Raw genomic sequence first — 18,379 nt, 5'->3', positions numbered from 1 at the left:
AGAGCCACTGCGCAGGGACGACTGAAATATTTTTGTAAGGAAGCGAGACACCCATTCAGCGTATCTGCACAGAAATTCGTTTGGTATACCATCAGGGCCGGGGCTTTTTTTTGTATTAATATTAAGTAAAAGATTTAAGACACCCTCTTCGCTAATTACTACATCATTAATCGGCCGCTGCATCGAGGACGTAGAAAACTCGGGCAAAATACCATTGTCACTAGTAAACACTGAAGCAAAAAAGGAATTGAAATCATCAACACGTTGTTGAGTAATTTCAGGTGGCTTCAGGGAGTTTGCTGGGGGAGTTATAAAGCGTCAGAACTTCGAAGGGGCTTCCTTCAAGTATTTCGTCAATGTCACATTGAAAAACCTATCCCTGGATTGCTTGATCAGGCGTTTGAGTTCTTGTCTCATTGAAGTAATGCAAGCTGTTCTTTCAGGGGTACGATTTTTCGCAGAAGATTTTTGTTTCCGTTTTAGTTTTCTTTTTGCGTGAATGATTTCTCTGGTAATCCAGAGATTGGCTTTACAAATGCGTTTTGTAATCCTGGGGACATAGCTGTCTATGCACTTCCCCACAACATTTGAAAAGAAATGCCATAGCCTATCAGTGCTGCAGTCAGTGTTGTAAAGGACCTGAAATTCATCAAAGGACCTATCAAGATAGTCCAAAATAGACACATCATCAGCCGCCATAAAATTCAATACAGTGCTAAATGTGGGTTTACCCAAGGTGTCTGGCGACATTGCTAGGTGCGTTACTACCATTCTGTGGTCCGACAGACCCTCTACAACTTCACAACCGCTGAGAAACGGCAACAGCCTTGGGGACACGAAAACCAAATCAAGGATAGATGACCTTGTCGTACCTACCCGAGTAAATTCAGTGACAATTTGCGTTAGCCCGTAACAGAATGCCAGCTCTAGTAGTTGCTCAGAACATGCACCTTGTTCCGATCCAGGAGACTGGGATAGCCAATTAACACCCGGTAGGTTGAAGCCCCCAAATAATAATACGTTATCTTGGAGGCTAAAATTAGAGTCCATGAAATTTCTTAGCTTTGTGGGTATATCTAGAGGAGAATACGGCGCTCTATAAATGCCCCCAATATACACAGTTCGCTCGCTGAACCTGGTCCTAATCCACAACATTTCTATGTCACACTGAAAACCTAATGTTGTATTTAATAAGAAACGCAACACCACCATCTCTTCCTTGCCGGTCTTTTCTAACAATTATGTAACCTGGAGGTGTTACTTCCGAATCTGCTACATCCGTATGTAACCAAGTCTCTGTTACGACCATTATATCTGGTTCATGCTCCATAATTGCGGCTTCAACTGCATCAGCTTTATTCAACAAACTTCTGGCATTTACATTAATAACCTTAACAGCTTCTGTTAGTCGCGATTTGCGTCAGTCAGAGCTGGTGAGACCTGAGCTAGCATACTTGAACCGCTCGTTGGTGGCTTCATTCCAGCCGTAAAGAACGTTGTTTACTTTCAGTTTATCGAAAATTAGTTTAGCCTTTGCTCCCTTTGCTCTTGCGTCCGCTGATGAAATCCATAGTTGTTTTCTGATTTCAACAACTCGTTTAGAGTAATCTTCGCTGATACTGAACTGTGTCCCCTTGAGGTTAGCGCAGTTTTTCAGTATTTTGGATTTGTCCCTGAAATCTGCTACTTTCAAGATGACCGGTCGGTCTCTTTCAGGTATTTTCTTTCCTAGACGATGAATTCTCTCAATAGAGCTACACTTTGAGCCAAGTAATTTGCCAAATATATCATCATTCACTTTACTTAAGACTACTGCCTCGTCCTCAGATTCGTCTTCTTCCACTCCGCGTACAATAAGATTGTTGCGTCTAGAACGGTTATTTAAGTCATCGATCTGCCTGGCAAGAACCGTCAATTCGCTGTCGTGGCGACCAACACTTGATTCTATCGTTGCAAGTCGGTTCTCTGTTTCACCCAACCCTTCAAGTTGTTTTTCAATAGCCTGGAGCCTAACACGCATGTCAGAAATGCTGGCATCCGTAGATGTCTGCCTTGCCTGAATTTCATTAACTTTTGCTAGTAATTTACTCTGGTTACTTAATATTTCCTCGAGCATTTTTTCAACCTCAGGCCCAGGATTTTCCTCTACGTCACCGGACAACTTCAGTAACAGGCTTACAATCGACACAATCATTTAAGCAACCAAGAACAGTGTGTGGACACGGCAGCACAATCAGGCAGATACAGTTACTACGAAAGCCATACTTTCTGTCACCAACCTGCACAAGTAGAGTCACATAAGGCGACATTGTCACGGCGGTGCTGCCGTGTCCACTGAAGGTTGAGGCGGTGGCCCTTGCTTTTATGTGCTCCGGGCGGCTTGCCATCGGGGAGGCCAAGGACGTCATCGTGCTCCACGGGGGTGCGCAGTCGACGAAGTCCACGTGGCACAGCATCGTTGTCACCACAGGCGATCTAGTTGCGCAGGGGATGCGTTCCTTCGATGGTTGGTGCGCACTCTTCATCGGGGTCCATTGGTCCTGTTGTGCGGCAATAACAAGGGCCGCTGCTCCGTCCGCGAAGAACCATTCAGTCAAAACCTGCACAAGTAGAGGCACGTAAGGCGACATTGTCACGGCGGTGCTGCCGTGTCCACGCCGAAGTTGTGCTGGATTCTGTTTTACGCCGAAGTTGTGCTGGATTTGTCTGTTCCACGCCGAAGTTGTGCTGGATTCTGTTTTAGATGCGTCAGTGTAGATGCTGAATGTATTAGGGTGGCAAGACCGTTTCTGGTGTTGTTTTGCAGATTTCTGCCTGTTTTGTGGTTGGGGATCGGGTTTAGGATCCGTTAATGATAGGGTGGTCCATGGTTCTGATGTGTTGGCTATGTCTGGCAGCTGCGAGGTATTGTGGCCAATGGCTTCAAGTCCTCCAGCACTGCCGTGATCAAATAGCGGTTAGTACCTTGCGTTGTGTCGTGGTATTTTGTTGTCTCTCTGTTTCCTTCATGCGGGAACACACCCAGCTCAGCATCATTACAAACCTTATAAATGAGAGCAAAGCGAAGTTCATCCAGCTGTGAGTGGTCATAGCGCTGTACTCTTATTTTTATGGCAAGCCTTCCCTGACCAAAACACCTTTTCCCATGGTGTTTTACCCCCTAAATACTATTTCTGAGACCCACTTTGGGTTGCCCATAGAAGCAGCCATTCCACTGAAAGAAGGACGAGTCATTTATGCGAGCCTTCCCCATCGAGATGTCAATAGTCACCTGCACTCATGCTATTGTCACTCCAATTGCCTTTGAACTCTCAACTGTGCATTGTGCTCTCAAAACTGCAAATGCTGAACGCAGGAACACACGTGTACATGAGCTCAATCAGCGCAGTAAAGCACTGGGACAGAGAGAGAGAGAGAGAGAGAGAGAGAGAGAGAGAGAAAAAAATTTTATTTCTCCAGCAGAGGGTGATGTGTGGGCGTCGCCCCGTGGAAGGCGTCCCTAGTCCGGGATGCCTTGACTTCGGCTGGCCGTCCGTGCTCGGGTCACCAACTTAAGCTGGATATCCGGGTCCAGGCTGGCCAGGGCCTCCACTGCTCGAAGGTTGGGTTGGAAAGGGGGGGGGCAAGTCTGGAGTTCGTTGGCACTCCCACAGTATATGGTAGAGGGTGCCAGGCTGGGGACAGTGAGCACAGAGGGAAGAGTGTTGGGTGGGGAAGAGAAAGATGCTTTGAGTCTTCCAGCCTATTCATGGTCACTATTCAGTATTTCCATCCGGTGATTGCAAAGACACAGCCTGAATGTTTCTAACCACTTTGCCAACCACATTTTCCCCTAGCCATACCAGACTCTTTGCCAAATTACTGCCTTCAGGTCCTTCTGCTTTCTTCAGACTCAAAAATCTCTGCACCCAAAGTTGCCGATGCAACTGCTCCCTTCTTTACACTGTTTCCGAGAGGAAGTTTCTCTCCAAAGGTGTGTAGTTGGAATGGCTCTCACACTTTTTCGATCTGGACACATGTAATACCTTGTCCACTAAAATCCACATACATGAGTCACTAAGTCGTAAATTTTCATAATGTCTTTGCACATTGATAGCAGGTATAGGTTCTAAAGAGTGGACTCTGGTGGTATGTTTTGGGGCAACACGTTACGTAAAATGGACTCGGCAAGCCTAAAAAGGCATTTTTAGGGCAACAAAAAGCCAATATAGGCACGAATCTAAAAATAAGCCCTTATAGGCGCAATCACCAGTTGATTAAATTTCAATTCCTGTAGTTTGTGCTTATTTGTTGAATAAACTTTACAGGGACTCCAGGGGGAAAAAATGGGCATTTTGCCTAACGTTTCGATCTATAGTTAAATTTTGTATTTGTATATCAGGGCATGAGCTGTGTCACAAATATTATGTGCCTGTGCATGACTGTTTTGCGTGCTGGAATTTGCTTTTTTTCTGATGTGCACATGGTTTTTCTATATACACGATTGTACTTTAGCAGTAATACTTTGTTGCACTTGTTCCTGTCATCCTCCTCTGCCTCGTGTCAAAATTTTGCCTGTATATTAGAGCACTGGACGGGCCTGATTTTAAGGCCCGAGCCCGGCCCGAGCCCGCTTTGTGAAGCCTGGGCCCGTAACGCCGAGCCCGGGCCCGGGCCTGGGCAATAATAAGTGAGCTTAGCCCGGGCCCCGTTTCAAGCCCAGGCCCGGCCCCGTCATCTCAAGCCCACGCCCAGCCCGGGCACGGTCTTTTTGTGTGTGTGTGTGTGTGTGTGTGTGTGTGTGTGTGTGTGTGTGTGTGTGCGCGTGCGTGCGTGCGTGCGTGCGTGCGTGCGTGCGTGCGTGTGCGTGTGTGTGTGTGTGTGTGTGTGTGTGTGTGTGTGTGTGTGTGTGTGTGTGTGTGTGTGTGTGTGTGTGTGTGTGTGTGTGTGTGTGTGTGTGTGTGTGTGTGTGTGTGTGTGTGTGTGTTTGCGCGCGCGCTCCTAGAGAGGGCCCGCATGTGTGTGACCAGGCCTGGTCTTAGACGTTGAAGAAAATCTGTTTATTATATTTGGTCGAGTTTCTGCGTAGCAGAAAATCAGACGGAACATCTAGTCTGTACAAGCACGCCCTGAATAGTAACGCAAAAAATAATATTTTAAAAGTACACGTAGTTTAGCTCACACCGTCGGCAGTTCACGCCACATGGGCTCGTATTCTTACACGATAATAATAGCTTGTATTCTTAAACGAGAGACACCATCACCTTTGATGACCAGACTCTTGGCAACTTCATGTGGTTGTTTCGGTCACAAGTCGGTATTAATGAAATTTCTTGCTCTCTAATTTGAATCCACGAGTATGTGCGTGCGTTCAAATATTTTCTTTGGCGTGGTTGTTAAGCGGTGGCGCTTCTCTAGCACGCGAGTTTGATTTCCAGCCACAGCAGCCGCATTTAGATTGGTTCGACATCTAAAACACACGTACATAGACATAGGTGCACAGCTACAGGGTGGCCTAATTAATTCCTTCCCCTCTAGGGCATTCCTTGTAACCGTATCTTTGATATGTTATACACCAAAATATAAAATTTTGATGCAGTACATGAAATGTCATTAAAGTTACAGTATAGTGACTATCAGCCCTAGCAAAACACGTTTTTAAAACAATGTGTACAACTAACATCAAGAAGCCCGTGAACGTATACTCAGAATATTCAATTTTATGCTCTTTTCTACACTTCACGGCGGAAATATTAATGGCCGGGCCTATGAATTCAAGCCCGAGCCTGGCCCGTGGCGTCGAGCCCGAGCCCGGCCTGGGCCCGTGCAGTGCTCTACTCTATATATGCGAATGTATCTTACCAATAAATCCTAGTTGGAAATAGCACTTGATCATGTCATCCTTCTTTGACTCTCATCCAAATTTTGCACTTTACACGTGTGAAGTCGCCCAAAAGTTCACATCGGTCAGTTACATGAGAGATCCAGAACACCACCCACTCAAAGTCTGCATGGCCTCACCCTGTAAGCTTCAAGTGATACCAACACTAGCCATCCAGAGTTAACATCTATGGAGCGAAAATGAGTAGTATAATGCACAAAAGAAATTGGAAAAGATACGAGGCTGTTCGGGCACAACTTTTTATTGCAATCGAATATCCTGAAAAAAAAAAGAGTCAGTGTTGGGTGCGACAGGGCCTCGGAACACGTTGGCTTTAATGTTTGTTTCAGTGAAGTTTTTTCTGAGCCAACATCACAAGCACAGAGTTAGGTAACAGTACTGTATCTATATCAAAGCTATCATGCATGGAGGTGTGGGTTCTATACTCAAATGCTTTATTAGAAGAGAGAGAGAGAGAGAATGACTTTATTTTGTGCCCAGTGGGAAAAGGAAGAGGCTGGAGATCCTCCTCGGTCCTCTTCCCCCTTTTAGAAGAGAAACAAAAACTGCATGCAGTGCCCTTAGAGCAAGTAAATATCTTCATTCAGTGACTTTTGCTTCACCTAATGGGAATGCACTGTCCCCTTATAACTGGTGAAGGTGGTTCAAAAACAATTCAGCTATTATCAACACACCCACTGAAAGGAAAGTGCTGGTGATCCCTTTTACATTCCTGTGTTTGAGGTGTTTGCAGCATATTGTGGAAAATTTTAATTTTTGTTCCCAGTGCAAATTATGAAAGGCACAAATTGCGGCTCGTTGAATGTTATGTGGTGCTTTTGAATGGACTACGTATTAAGGGTGGGTGATTGATCGACCAACTTTCCGATATATGCTTTAGTTGCGATTAATTTTTTAATTGGTTGAAGTCATGTGAGCAAACCGAAACAGCAGTGCTGCATTGAAATTGTGTGCATGTTGAGGACCATATTTGTGTTCAAATAACCCACGTGATGTTACAACAGAAAACAATGCAAGTATGCTCAGAGATGACAGCGATTAAAACTGATTAAAACACAGGAATTAGAATACGCATGGATAAATTCCACAAACAGGCAGCCAGAATGCAAAGGAACCCAAGTAAACCAGGGGAGGGCATCCTTAAACAGCCATCGGTTCAGTTCGTGTGCAAGATGGATGAAGCCTGCCACTTCTGTGGTATCAAAACAGCTTGTCCGAGTTGCTGCTGCTGCTTCCTTTTTTTTCTGCTATGCTATAGGCACTCGCTATGAAATTAAATCATATTTGCTACCACTAAACAAATGCGGTCTTAAGTAGGAACAAAATGCCTGAACTAAAAGCCTGCAACCCTCCTAGTTTTATTTCTTATAGGAGTTTTTGTAGAGACCAGCCACATCCGCGGTGCGAGAATATGAAATTCTGCTTTTGAATCTGTTTTATTGGAATAGCTTTTAATAGAAACAAATATTTTCAAGTTAAAGTGCCCTCCTAAAGCACCGTTCTCTTCAAAACGTGTTTTTGGTTGAATTGGTCTACGATATTGACAAAATAAATAAAAAATATCAGTGCTACACGAAAAGAACGGACGACAAATACACCAGATGCTTGCCTTTCTCGTCCGTTGTTCTTGTAGAGTTCATATTTTTTCGGCTCCTTCCTCCTGTTTGTTCAAACCTCCTTTTAAGAGGTTTGAACATTCTTAAAGCAATTTCAATCTTTGCGAAATGAGAGAACGGCCTCAGGCATAAGCTTCGTCCAATGCCACACCATGCTCAAGAAAAGTGCAAGTTCTGGTGCAATTCACAGCTACATCCTCTTTGGAAAGAACTTGAGGGCTATGATATAATTCCCCCCCCCCCTCTTCTCAGGAATGAGAATGCGCACAAATGGCGTAGATGAAATTCGCACCCGCCGCGGTGGCTCAGTGGCTAAGGAGTTACGCTGCTCCGCATGAGGTCGCGGGTTCGATTCCCGACCGCGGTGGCCGCTTCTCTGATGGAGGCGAAAGCAAAAACATCCGTGGGTACGAGATTTCGGCCCACGTTACAGATCCCCAGGTGGTCAAAATAATCCGGAGCCCTCCACTACAGCGCGCCTCTTCGCCTGCGTTTCGTAGGCGCGTTAAACCCTACAACCGACCAATCAGATGAAATTCGCAAGGCACCAGGTGAACTTTCTAACGGTTTGCTCTGCTTTTGGGCAGCTCCGCCACCGTAGAGTGTGCATTTAACGGAAGAATTTTATGAGACACGATGCATGAATGGAGGAATGTTTTGTAGGATGCAGACGCCAAACACAATCCATGTACTGGCTATTTGGGTGCTTTGGTTGGACACAGCCGAAAAAATACGTAGCTGCAATGACAGATATGTAAGACGTGACCCATCCAGCACTCGCGTGTGTGGTAAATTGATTGTTCATGCCCTCTCCTTCTCGCCAATGCAGACATTCAGTTCAAGTGCTAGGCATGAATGCTAGTACAGCAATCTTCACGGAAGAGAGTGATTTAAAATGAAGCACTCATAATCCCCAACCAAGTACTGAAAAGCATGAAGTCAACATGAAAACATTTTTCGTTCGTCCACAGTGTCCACAATGTCTTTGGCACCTCACTGCACCTAGCCTAGCTAGGACTTCGTGCTGTGGAAAGCAAAGATTGGCTCGCTTCCGCACGTGCCTGTTCGTTTAGACCAATAGAAATTAAAGCACGCAGTTGCAAGCAAGCATCAGCAAAGACCAGGGCTGTAGCCATATTTTTTTTCAGAAGGGGTTATGGGCTATCGGAAGGCAGGAGTTTTGCCCAAGGGAACACGAATTCTCGCTTAAGCGCTGCCCGGAAAACTTTCGGAAGAAGTTCGAACCCACAACCCCACCCACCCACCCTCCCCCCCTCTCGCAACGTTACTGGCAAAGACTGTACCAAGGTCTGATGAATCTATCACACACGAATGTTCGAGTTCACCGCCCGGCCGCGACACTTTTTTTTGTTTTGTTTTGGTGCAGTACGATATCGGTCATCCAAACTTTTTATGGGCCTGGTACTGGTACTACAACGGAGTTATGGTGGAGTCAGTGACTGCCGAACAAGCAACATCAGCAACACGCTTCAGATACGCGACGCGTTCATCAACTAACAGCTCGATGCAACACTTGACAATCGTGTAAGCACTGTCCACAGCGGCTACGTCGACAGAAACTCGGGCATCAAACAAAACGCCAAAGCCAACCCACCGCTGCAGAAGGGCGCACTTGCGCAATAGTGATAAAAAAAACACCTTACCGTAGTGCATAGCTTCTCGATGCTATGCGCAGTGCTTTCGTGATAAAACTAAAAACAACAAAAAAAGGCCCACGGCCCAGGAAGTGACGAAAATGTCTTTATCACGTGACTTTTGCTTGTGGCGTCACGCAAAACTCTATGGCGTCACGACCTCGATCTGTTGATGGCCGGAGAGAGCGTCCCGTTTTGTCATTGAGTTAATACTACTGACTCTAGAGGTATGGTCCCTAGAATATGAGCTAGTCTGCCGTCCGCGCGCCTTCTCTATGGGGAGGCGTGTCTGCGCCGCTGATGCACGCACAGCGCTGCGCAGAGGGCGCTGCCAGCAATCGGAGCGCCCGAGCGGCGGGAACGAGAGCGGCCGCCGGCCGGCCTGTGCCGCGCGCTACTGCCGCGGAGAGCGGGTGCGCATGGGGGTTTTACAGCCAGATAGAGCGGTGAAATCCAGCGGCTCGGGGTACATCAGCTCACAATTGAAGCTGCGATAGAACTACTATAGGTCCTTTTAATTTCGGCGGCCCGAATTTTCCGCGAATCGGGCTACAAAGCCTAGGCTATTTGCGGACGCTTACCTTGGCGAGTGAGACCGCAGCAACGAGAGTAGCCGTTTCGCTACCACCGCTGGTACCATTATTTCGCGCATTGTTGAGACAGTGAGATCCGTTCCAGGAGAGCCCGGCGGCGCCACATGCAGAGTGTTTGTGCTAATTGTGAAAACTGCGTGGTTATACCCGAACGTCATGTATTGAAGGTGGTCTGCATGTACCCGTCCTGGCTTACTCGAGAAAAAAGAAGAAAAAAAAAAACTGCAGTGGAATGCTTTACCAAAAAACCCGTTCCTAAATACTTCTGGCCGAGCCCTCCTACTTCCCCTAGGGAGGGGGGATGTTAGAGCAAGGCATATGGTCATTGAAATAAATAAGCCTTAAGAGCTGATCTTTTTAATTTCAAACAGCCGCAAGTAAAATGATTGGTCATAACACAGATGTTCTCCCTTGTTGCTTTCCCTGTGTGCGTCTCGCGATTCACTCCGAGTATGCGGGCGATTAAAACAAGAAAAAAAGGAAGCCCTGTGTAATGAAGAATGCAAGCGCAGTTACTGTTTGGCAGCCTGATTCTAGTGAAAAAGCTTCCCGCACTCTTCAAGTTAGCGAATTTTCCAAATTGTGGAATTCACAAAAATTACAGGCGCGCAAAATAGAAGCTAGTACCACAGTTTCTGTCTGTTGATTGAAAGTGCCAAAAACATCATATGCGTGCGTACATTCCTATTACTTTTATTCGGCATTTACATTTAACAGATATTCCCAACTGAGGAGGCAGCGTTCGACGTGCGATGGGGCCTAATTAATGAACGATGCGGATTGGTCAGATTCCGTTCAAGCTTCAAAGCGTATACAGTAATCCCTCGTTATAACGAAGTCAGCAGGATGGCGGAAAATTTTGTTATAAGCGGTATTTCGATATAAGCAACCGCTCGAGAAGAGCTTAACCAATTGAAATTTAATTGCACCACAACTGCAAGGAACCAAAACACAATGTATTCAGAGAAGAACAACTTTATTCGGGTGCAAAAAGGGAAGTGAGTTTTGGCTATTTCAAGTTTTTGTCGGGCACGAGCAACCCCATCTCCGATTTGACCAGCAATGCATGAGGCCGTGGTCGTCGCCCATGAATGTGGCAGTGGCTGTGGCCAATTTATAGGGAGGCGTGCGGGAGCCACGAAATGATACGCGAATTTTGCGCTGGAAACCGCCGCAAATGCCGTGGCTAGAGTCAAGGGTTGTGCTTGTTGCGCTCAAAAAACGATTACCCGCTTACTCTGGGTAAACAGCGCAATCATGAAAACTGACGGTTTTCGCACTAGAGGCTTAGCATGATCACTGGGCAAATTTTCCTCGAGGTGTGCAGCCGTGAAGTTTGCAAAACAAGGGCTTTTCGGCGTTCCCTCGTCAACGACACTGCTAATTCTACTGTTCGATTGTCGGTGTTCGCACACCGTCGCGCCCACGCCATTGACCAATGTCAAGGAATAAAATTTAAGCACCCTACCACGCAGTTGGACCGTTTGTCTAAAGTCGGTTGACGCAAATCGAGCATGAACTGACTCCAGAAAATCGCCCGGGGAAAGACCAGCTTGCGTTGACCGCCTGACTTGCCGATGGGTCGCCGCCAATGGGCGACGCCTCCGCTCGACACTTCGCTCTAAGCGGGTCAGGCTCTTCGAGCGCTTCGAGTAATGCGGCCTAAAAAGCATGCGTTTGGGTTGGGACCAGAATAAATTTCAAATAAAGCGATCTCGTTATAACGAGGGAATACTGTATTTGACTCCCAAGCAAAGATGAGTGAAAATGGTTCCAAAGCGCCTCAGAAAAAGAAATTACGACGCGCCCGCACACAACACAAATATTTTCACGCGCTATGTATCCACGAGGTCGCGGGTTCGATTCCGGACCATGGCGGCCGCTTTTCTGATGGAGGCGACAAGCAAAAACGCCCGTGTGTACGTGATTTCGGCGGATATTAAAGATCCCCAGGTGGTAAAAATTAATCCGGAGCCAACCACTACGGCGCGCCTCATCGCCTGCGTTGCGTCGGCGCGTTAAACCCTACAATCAATCAATTATATATCCACGGCAGTGTGCGGTGGGGGTATAAACAAAAACGATTCTTTGTTAGGTAACTTAGTCGAAATACCGCGTGATGTGCCCCAGCTAGCAAAAGGTTCCGTGCCGACAGTGTTTCCGATGCCCCCCAGAGTGTGGCGAAACCTTTTCCCTGGAAGAGGATATCGAGGATAGAGCGCAGTGACACGATTCCATGGTTTGGCGGCTCGATCGTTCTTAATTCGCAAAAAAACGTACTGGCATCAATTCATGCTTCGGTAACAAACTCTTCGTGTTCGTAGGAACCAATTTATTTGGCTAATCTGCTTTGTAGAGGACGAAAATGCGCCCTTAAAACCGGCTGAAAGCGCCCATTCCTAGGAATGCAGCACAGCGAAGCGCCGTCCGGTGCACTGCTCCCCAGGCCGACATTGGCCGGCCGCGCTCCGACTGCGTGCAGCGCCGCCGCTGCATGCATCACGAAGGAGCCCCGTTCGCGGCCGCCGGACGGGAGACTAGCAAATATTTCTAGGGACCATACTAGAGGAAAAGCTGCCCGGCCAGCCCGTGCATTGAAACCGTGCTACACCCGGGCGCAGACATGATGCCACCCTCACAGCGTTGCCCGCTGTCTTTTTGCCTACTAGAGTTGGCGGCAGTAGTGGGTATTCACCTAGTAACCAACGCATTCCATCATGGCAGCCACCGTTGCTGTGAGTGCGCCGTAAAAACTTTGGCAGTGGCCTCGTAGGTGTCGCGAAACCCCCCTTCCCCCCCTACCCAAAAACACAATGTTGCCAACTTGAGGCTCAATGTTGCCAACTTGCTTTTTGCTCATTCCGCCAAACCTGTCGGGGTTTTTTTTTGTTTTTTATTGCTAAGTTTTGTTTTCTCCTCCTCCTCCTCCTCCTCGCCGCAAGGGAAATCGCTCCTGGGCCGTACTGGTGCCCTCGCTCGCCGGCGCGCGCCCCGTCTTGCTGTCGCGAAGGATTTCTCGTAGTATTTTTCTGTGGCCTTCGATATATCACAGGCGGCGGAGTTTCCCCCTTTTCTCCGAAACGTAAAGGGGTCTATTTCCGGTCTGGTGCCGCAAAAAAGCAGGCCAGGATGCCTGCTCGCAAGCGTGAGCTCGGGCTGGTGGGGCGTTTTTAAAGCAAGAAACGTTTGTTGTCGAGTGGTCTGTTTGCGCGCTCAAAACACAAAATAAACGGCAAAACTGTGCCTGCATAGAAGAGGTTCGCACACAGCGCCGATGACGGCGGATCGTCACAGGAAATGGGAGAAATTAGCCGCGAAGTTGACCGGTGACCGCTAATCAGACAAGCATTGCCTCAATGACATCGTTTACACCATGCCAGGCGTGCATAATTAGGAGAACTGAAGAGCGCGGTTAGTTTTCCCACTTTTTTCACAGCGATTTGCGCACTCGCCGCTTCATGTGGACGTGTAATATTTGGCTGAGGTATTTCTCGTAGGATTTCTCGTAGGATTTCTCGCTGAGGTATTTCTCGTAGCGACGCTCAGGTTTACTTGCACTGTTAAAGGAGGGTTTGTAAGTCCCTTAGTTATCTTCATCGATGTTCTTTTCCCCGGGGCTTCTCCTCCAAGTCGCAGTAGCGCTGAGGATCTCACCCCGGATATCTCCAACCGACAAACTCAGCCTCCGATCAAAACTGTAGAGAGAGAGAGTAAATGTTTATTGAAAAGGAGAAGAGGTCGGCCTGAGAAATTGATCTTGGGCCTGCTACTTCCCTCTGGGGGAAGGGTATTGAGGACAGAAAGAGAAAGGAATGAATATGGAAGGTATGGGAAATGACACTGAGAGCAAAAAACGAACTATGTACAAGCAGTAAGACCAATAAACGTCTCACGTACAACGGGGCGCTGAATCAGATGATTACAGTTCACTTTTTTGCACATGACTATCATCCATGAAAAAAAAACTGCTCAGACATTATTTCGCAGTCTGTTCAACTTTGTCGCAACCTAGAGGCAAGAATCCAAAAAAGAGTCCCCAAGAAATGTAAGCAGGGCTTTAACGGCTAGGCTTTGCTTCCTGTTGTCAGCCCGCGTGCCCAAAATCTTTTGTTCGGACAGAGGGCGAGTGTCCAAGCTTAGTAAAGCTGTCTCAAGGTTCATTCGCTCACTGGAGTACTTTGGACAAGCACTAAGCAAATGTTCGATAGTCTCAGGACAACCGCACAGAAGGCAGTCTGGGCTGTCCTCTCGTCCGATTGTGTGAAGATACTTCCGAGTCAATGCTACTCCAAGACGCAGCCTGTGTAGCAATGTCTCTTGACTTCGGCGAAGACGAGGAGCATGACTGACCCAGAACTTCCGCTCTGGATCGAGCTTGTGTAGGCGTTCATGTCGATTCTGCGGGTCCGGCGAATGCAAGGCTGCAGCTTGTTTACGTGCTCCATAGAGTATCGCGTTAGCATCCTGCCTTGTGATCGGTATAGACAGGAGAGTTCCATTGTGGTGTGCCTGCTGTGCTTCTGCATCTGCCAACTCATTTCCAGCGATGCCACAGTGACTTGGTATCCACTGAAACACCACCGTATGGCCCTTTTCATTCAACTCTTTAACCAGGATAGCGACATCAGTGGTCAGCTGATCGTACGCGCCTCGCTTCATTGGGTACCTTAGTACCTGCAGCGCTGGTTTGCAGTCACAAAAAATAATCCACTGCTGTGGCCTTTCACAAGAAATGATGCGGAGCGCTTCGCGTAAACCGACCAGTTCTGCTGCGGTAGACGACGTCCTGTAAGCAATCTTGAAACGTTGGGTCAGGTCCTTCCCAGGCATAACCACTGCCGCTGCCGACGAAGACGCCGTGACCGAGCCGTCAACAAAAACATGCGACGCCTCTCCGTACATTTCACTGATGTAAAATAGTGAAAGTTGTCTTAAGACCAAAGACGCTATGTGGGATTTTTTCCGATTCCAGGAATCGACAACCGCACCTGTAGATCAGGTACAACCCATAAAGGCACTTCTGATATTTTGGCGACTGCAAATCTGAAGGGAATCAAATGTTGCTGCGCCGAAATACTTCGGGAGTAGTTTGAATTCGGCCGGTCCCTGAAGACACTCGACAGTGGATGGCATTCATGTCTTGTCACATGTCGGAGGTGCACACGAATAGGTTCTTGCGCGAGGTAGACTTGAATTGGGCAGACTCGCGCTTCTGCGATCGTTCCACGTGTTGATGTGCACCGAGGCCGACCCAAACAGATTCGTAGGGCTTGTGCCTGTGCACTGTACATTTATTTACAGTCCGGCGGGCGACTAAAAAACAGTACTCGCGCGGAGACCAAAGACGACGGGCCGAGCTCTCCTGCGCCCGGACCGCGTCTCTCTTGTATCATCTTCCCTTCCTCCTGCCGCTGACGGCCGGGGAAGAAGGAAAAGCCAGTCGTCTTCGTCGGTGGCCATCCCAACGTTACTAGATTATTGGGCTATCCCATGTGGTGGTGGTTAAGACATCTGGTGGGAGCAGGCGCGGACTTCCTCGGAATGCGCGACGTTTCAAGGCGCCGTGCGTTTTCATTTGTGCGCTGCTCGTCCCACGGCCCGCGCCAGTTGGTGCGTCGAAGCGCCCGACACCCTTTATTAAGGCGACTCGCGAGGAGCATTTTTTTTTCTGCGACCGGCTGCATTACCATTCTCCGATCCGGCTGAGCCCTGCAATGGCATCACCACGCTACGATCCCAACTTGGCGGAACTCAACCGCATCTTCGATGATCCGAACAAGGAGGAGGAATTCCTGCGGCAGCTGGGCTTGTCAGCGACGCCGAACGCTGTTCGCCCCGCTCGTCTGGAAAGCGCGCCAGGTCGCCCGTCCAACAACGAGTATTGGGGCATCTGCAAGGACGTCAAGTTCAACCCTTCCTTTCCGGACTGCGTCGGCCAAGTAGTGACCTATCAACGCAAGACAGCTGAAGGACGCCGCCCGCAATTCCGGTGCAGCGGATGCCGCAAACAGCTGTCCCAGCTCAACGAGAGCAACGTGCTGCGTGGCCTCCCAGGTCAGGGCAGCTTCTTTGCCTTCACGGACAGACTTGGTCGTCCGAACGTGCGGCTGACGCGCAAGGAGATAATGTGGCTCGCATTCAGCTTGTGCAAGGACATGCCTGTCGCCTTGACCAAAGAGCTGATGCGCAGAGAGTTTGCGCTCAGCAAGCAGGTGCTCACCGACTGGCGCAACCTCCTACGAGAGGTTGTGCAAGAGGAACTGCGCGCGCGGCCCCCCTTGGGAGGTCCCAACCAGGTCGTTCAGGTGGACGAGTGCCTCATGCGGGGAAAACGCAAGGGGAATAGGGGCCGCCTGCTGACTCGGGACGGCATCACCAGGAGCACTGTGGACAAGGGCCCCTGGGTCTTCGGAATGGTCTGTGTGGAGACGAAGGAGGTGCGCCTTTTCAAGGTGGACGCGCAGGACGCCGTCACGCTTGGCGAGAAAATTACGCAGAACATCGCTCCGGGTACTACCATTCACAGTGACGAGTGGGCAGCATACAACTGCATCCCCAACCTCGTGGACGCCGCCGGCAGCAGCATGAACTACGTCTGGAAAACGGTAAATCACACGAACAACTTCGTTGACCCCAACACCGGCACCCACACCCAGAACATCGAGAGCTTCTGGCAGAAGGCGAGGCGGCGTCTCGGGAGAAACGGCAACAAGGTGACCTCCGACCTTTTGGAGTGTCACCTCCTGTGGCTCTGGTGGCTGTCTATGAACGGGAGAAGCCGGTGCAAGGACACCTTCCTTCGACTGCTCGAGGCCATCGCCCGCCAGTACCCGGCCTAAACACCTGCCACAGCTAGGATCGCCCTACCTCCTCCCGACCTTCCGCAATGTTTGCCTTCCGGCTCCATTTTTTTTCTTCCTACCCTTTTCAGGGCCAACGACGTGATGCATTAGCGGAGAACGCACTGCGCACAGTCTGCCACCCCTGTATCCTCTCAAACTTCGACCCAAAAACCGCGAATAGTAATCCCTCGTTATAACGAAGTCAGCAGGACGGCGAAAAATTTTGTTATACGCGGTATCTCGATATAAGCGACCACTCGAAAAAAACTAAAGCAGTTGAGCTTTACTTGCACCACAACTGCAAGGAATCAAAGGACAATGTATTCAGTGAAGCAAAACTTTATTCAGGTGCAAAATGTAAGCTAGCTTTGGCTGTTTCACGTTCTTGCCGGGCGTGAGCTACCCCTGCTCCGATTTGACCAAAACAAGAGTTTTTCAGCGCCGGTGTCGGTGTTCGCGCAGCGTCACGTGCAGGCCATTGACCAATGTCTAATAACAAAATCCAATGACCCTACCACGCATTCGGACCATTTGTCTAAAGTCGTATGGCGCCAATCGAGCATGACCGGCCCGAGAAAATCGCCGGGCAAAGACCCTAGTTGGAAGCATGACTCGCCGTTGGGTCGCCGCCGCTCGCCACTTCGCTCTAAGCGGGTGTAGCTCTTCGTGCACTTCGAGTAATGCGGCCTAAAATGCGTACGTTTGGGTTGGGACCAGAATAAATTTCGAATAAAGCGACATTTCGAGCAAAGCGATTTCGTTATAACGAGGGATTATATATTTATACTGTATTTTGCCTCGCGAAATGTAATGAACGATGCCAGCTTATGAAGGACTTTTTGTAGTCTCAGTGCACGAGAAAGATCACGAAGCAAGACGGGGCCCGCGCGGGCGAGCGACTACGCCCGAGCGAGAGCAGCAGGAGTACGACAATTTCGCGACGCAAGAATTTGTTTTCGAGCTTCACGAGTGCTGCACGCGACTACGGCGCGCACATCAGCACAGCAGGGCGGAACGTTTGCAGGCGAGCTCTACGCCCGGCGGGTGCGGCAGCGCTGAAGGGTTGCGGATGCCAGCCACTATAAAAAAAAAAAGAGAGAGAGAGAGATCACAGAGGCGCTGCTGGCAACGCTGTTTCTGCTGGCAACACTGAAAAACCGACCGCTACTTTTAGCAGAACTGATAGAAAACAGGTTGGCAACATTGTGTCCCCGGGTAGGGGGGGTGGTGGGGGGTGTTTCGCGACACCTACGAGGCCACTGCCAAAACTTTGCTGTGCAGAAACGTTGTGTGAAGTTTTTCCTGTGGTAGGTAGCGAACTTTTGTGCCATGCTGCCACGTTAGATGCAGTTTTGCATTCTCCGCAACTGAGAAGGGTAGCGGATAGATTAGCGGGTACTTCGTACGCTCGGTGCGTCAGGGGAGTTCGGTCGTCGCTTCGGAGTTGAGCGGACGTGTTTTTTCGTGCTCCTGTGCTTCGGAGGGGCTTCATTTCGGCGGCCCGTTGCAAGCGCGGGCCGTTGGACGTCGCCCGGCTTTCGCTCTGCTGGTGTGGGCGGTCGAGTGCCAGCTCCCGCCCCCCCCCCTTCCCCCCCCCCCAGTACCCGTCTCCAAAGCGGTCGGGACCGCCGCAGGACCATGTCGGACCATGTCGGACCATGCGCGCTTCACCGTTCGCTTCGAGGTTTCTCGTCTCCCGGACGCAGCATTACGCCAGCCAACAGTGTTCGTGGTGTGTTGTGTGCGACGGAATCGACCACAGTGGAACTACTCTTCTCTACTCTTTCGCCAC

The 18,379-nt window shown here is 49.2% G+C and overlaps 1 protein-coding gene and 1 pseudogene across 1 annotated transcript; one reads left to right on the top strand and one right to left on the bottom strand.

Annotated features, from left to right (window-relative positions):
• Positions 1-1,420: 1,420 nt before the first annotated feature.
• Positions 1,421-2,630, bottom strand: LOC144158113 (uncharacterized; annotated as a pseudogene).
• A 13,234-nt stretch (positions 2,631-15,864) lies between these two features.
• On the top strand, positions 15,865-16,584 carry LOC144158078 (uncharacterized). The gene has a single exon (XM_077688738.1). It carries the CDS (start codon positions 15,871-15,873, stop codon positions 16,582-16,584), a length of 714 nt encoding a protein of 237 aa, XP_077544864.1. The 5' UTR covers positions 15,865-15,870.
• The last annotated feature ends 1,795 nt before the right edge of the window (positions 16,585-18,379 follow it).

This window comes from Haemaphysalis longicornis, unplaced genomic scaffold (assembly GCF_048455015.1).
Source record: "Haemaphysalis longicornis isolate Haplotype H1 unplaced genomic scaffold, Haemaphysalis longicornis Haplotype H1 scaffold_10, whole genome shotgun sequence".
NCBI lineage: Eukaryota > Metazoa > Arthropoda > Arachnida > Ixodida > Ixodidae > Haemaphysalis > Haemaphysalis longicornis.
The sequence above is the reverse complement of the archived record's forward strand: the minus strand, read 5'-3'. Positions and strand labels throughout refer to the sequence as shown.

Coding starts and splice junctions, on each gene's coding strand:
- LOC144158078 (XM_077688738.1), top strand. CDS start 15,871: ATGTGGCTCGCATTCAGCTTGTGCAAGGACATGCCTGTCGCCTTGACC.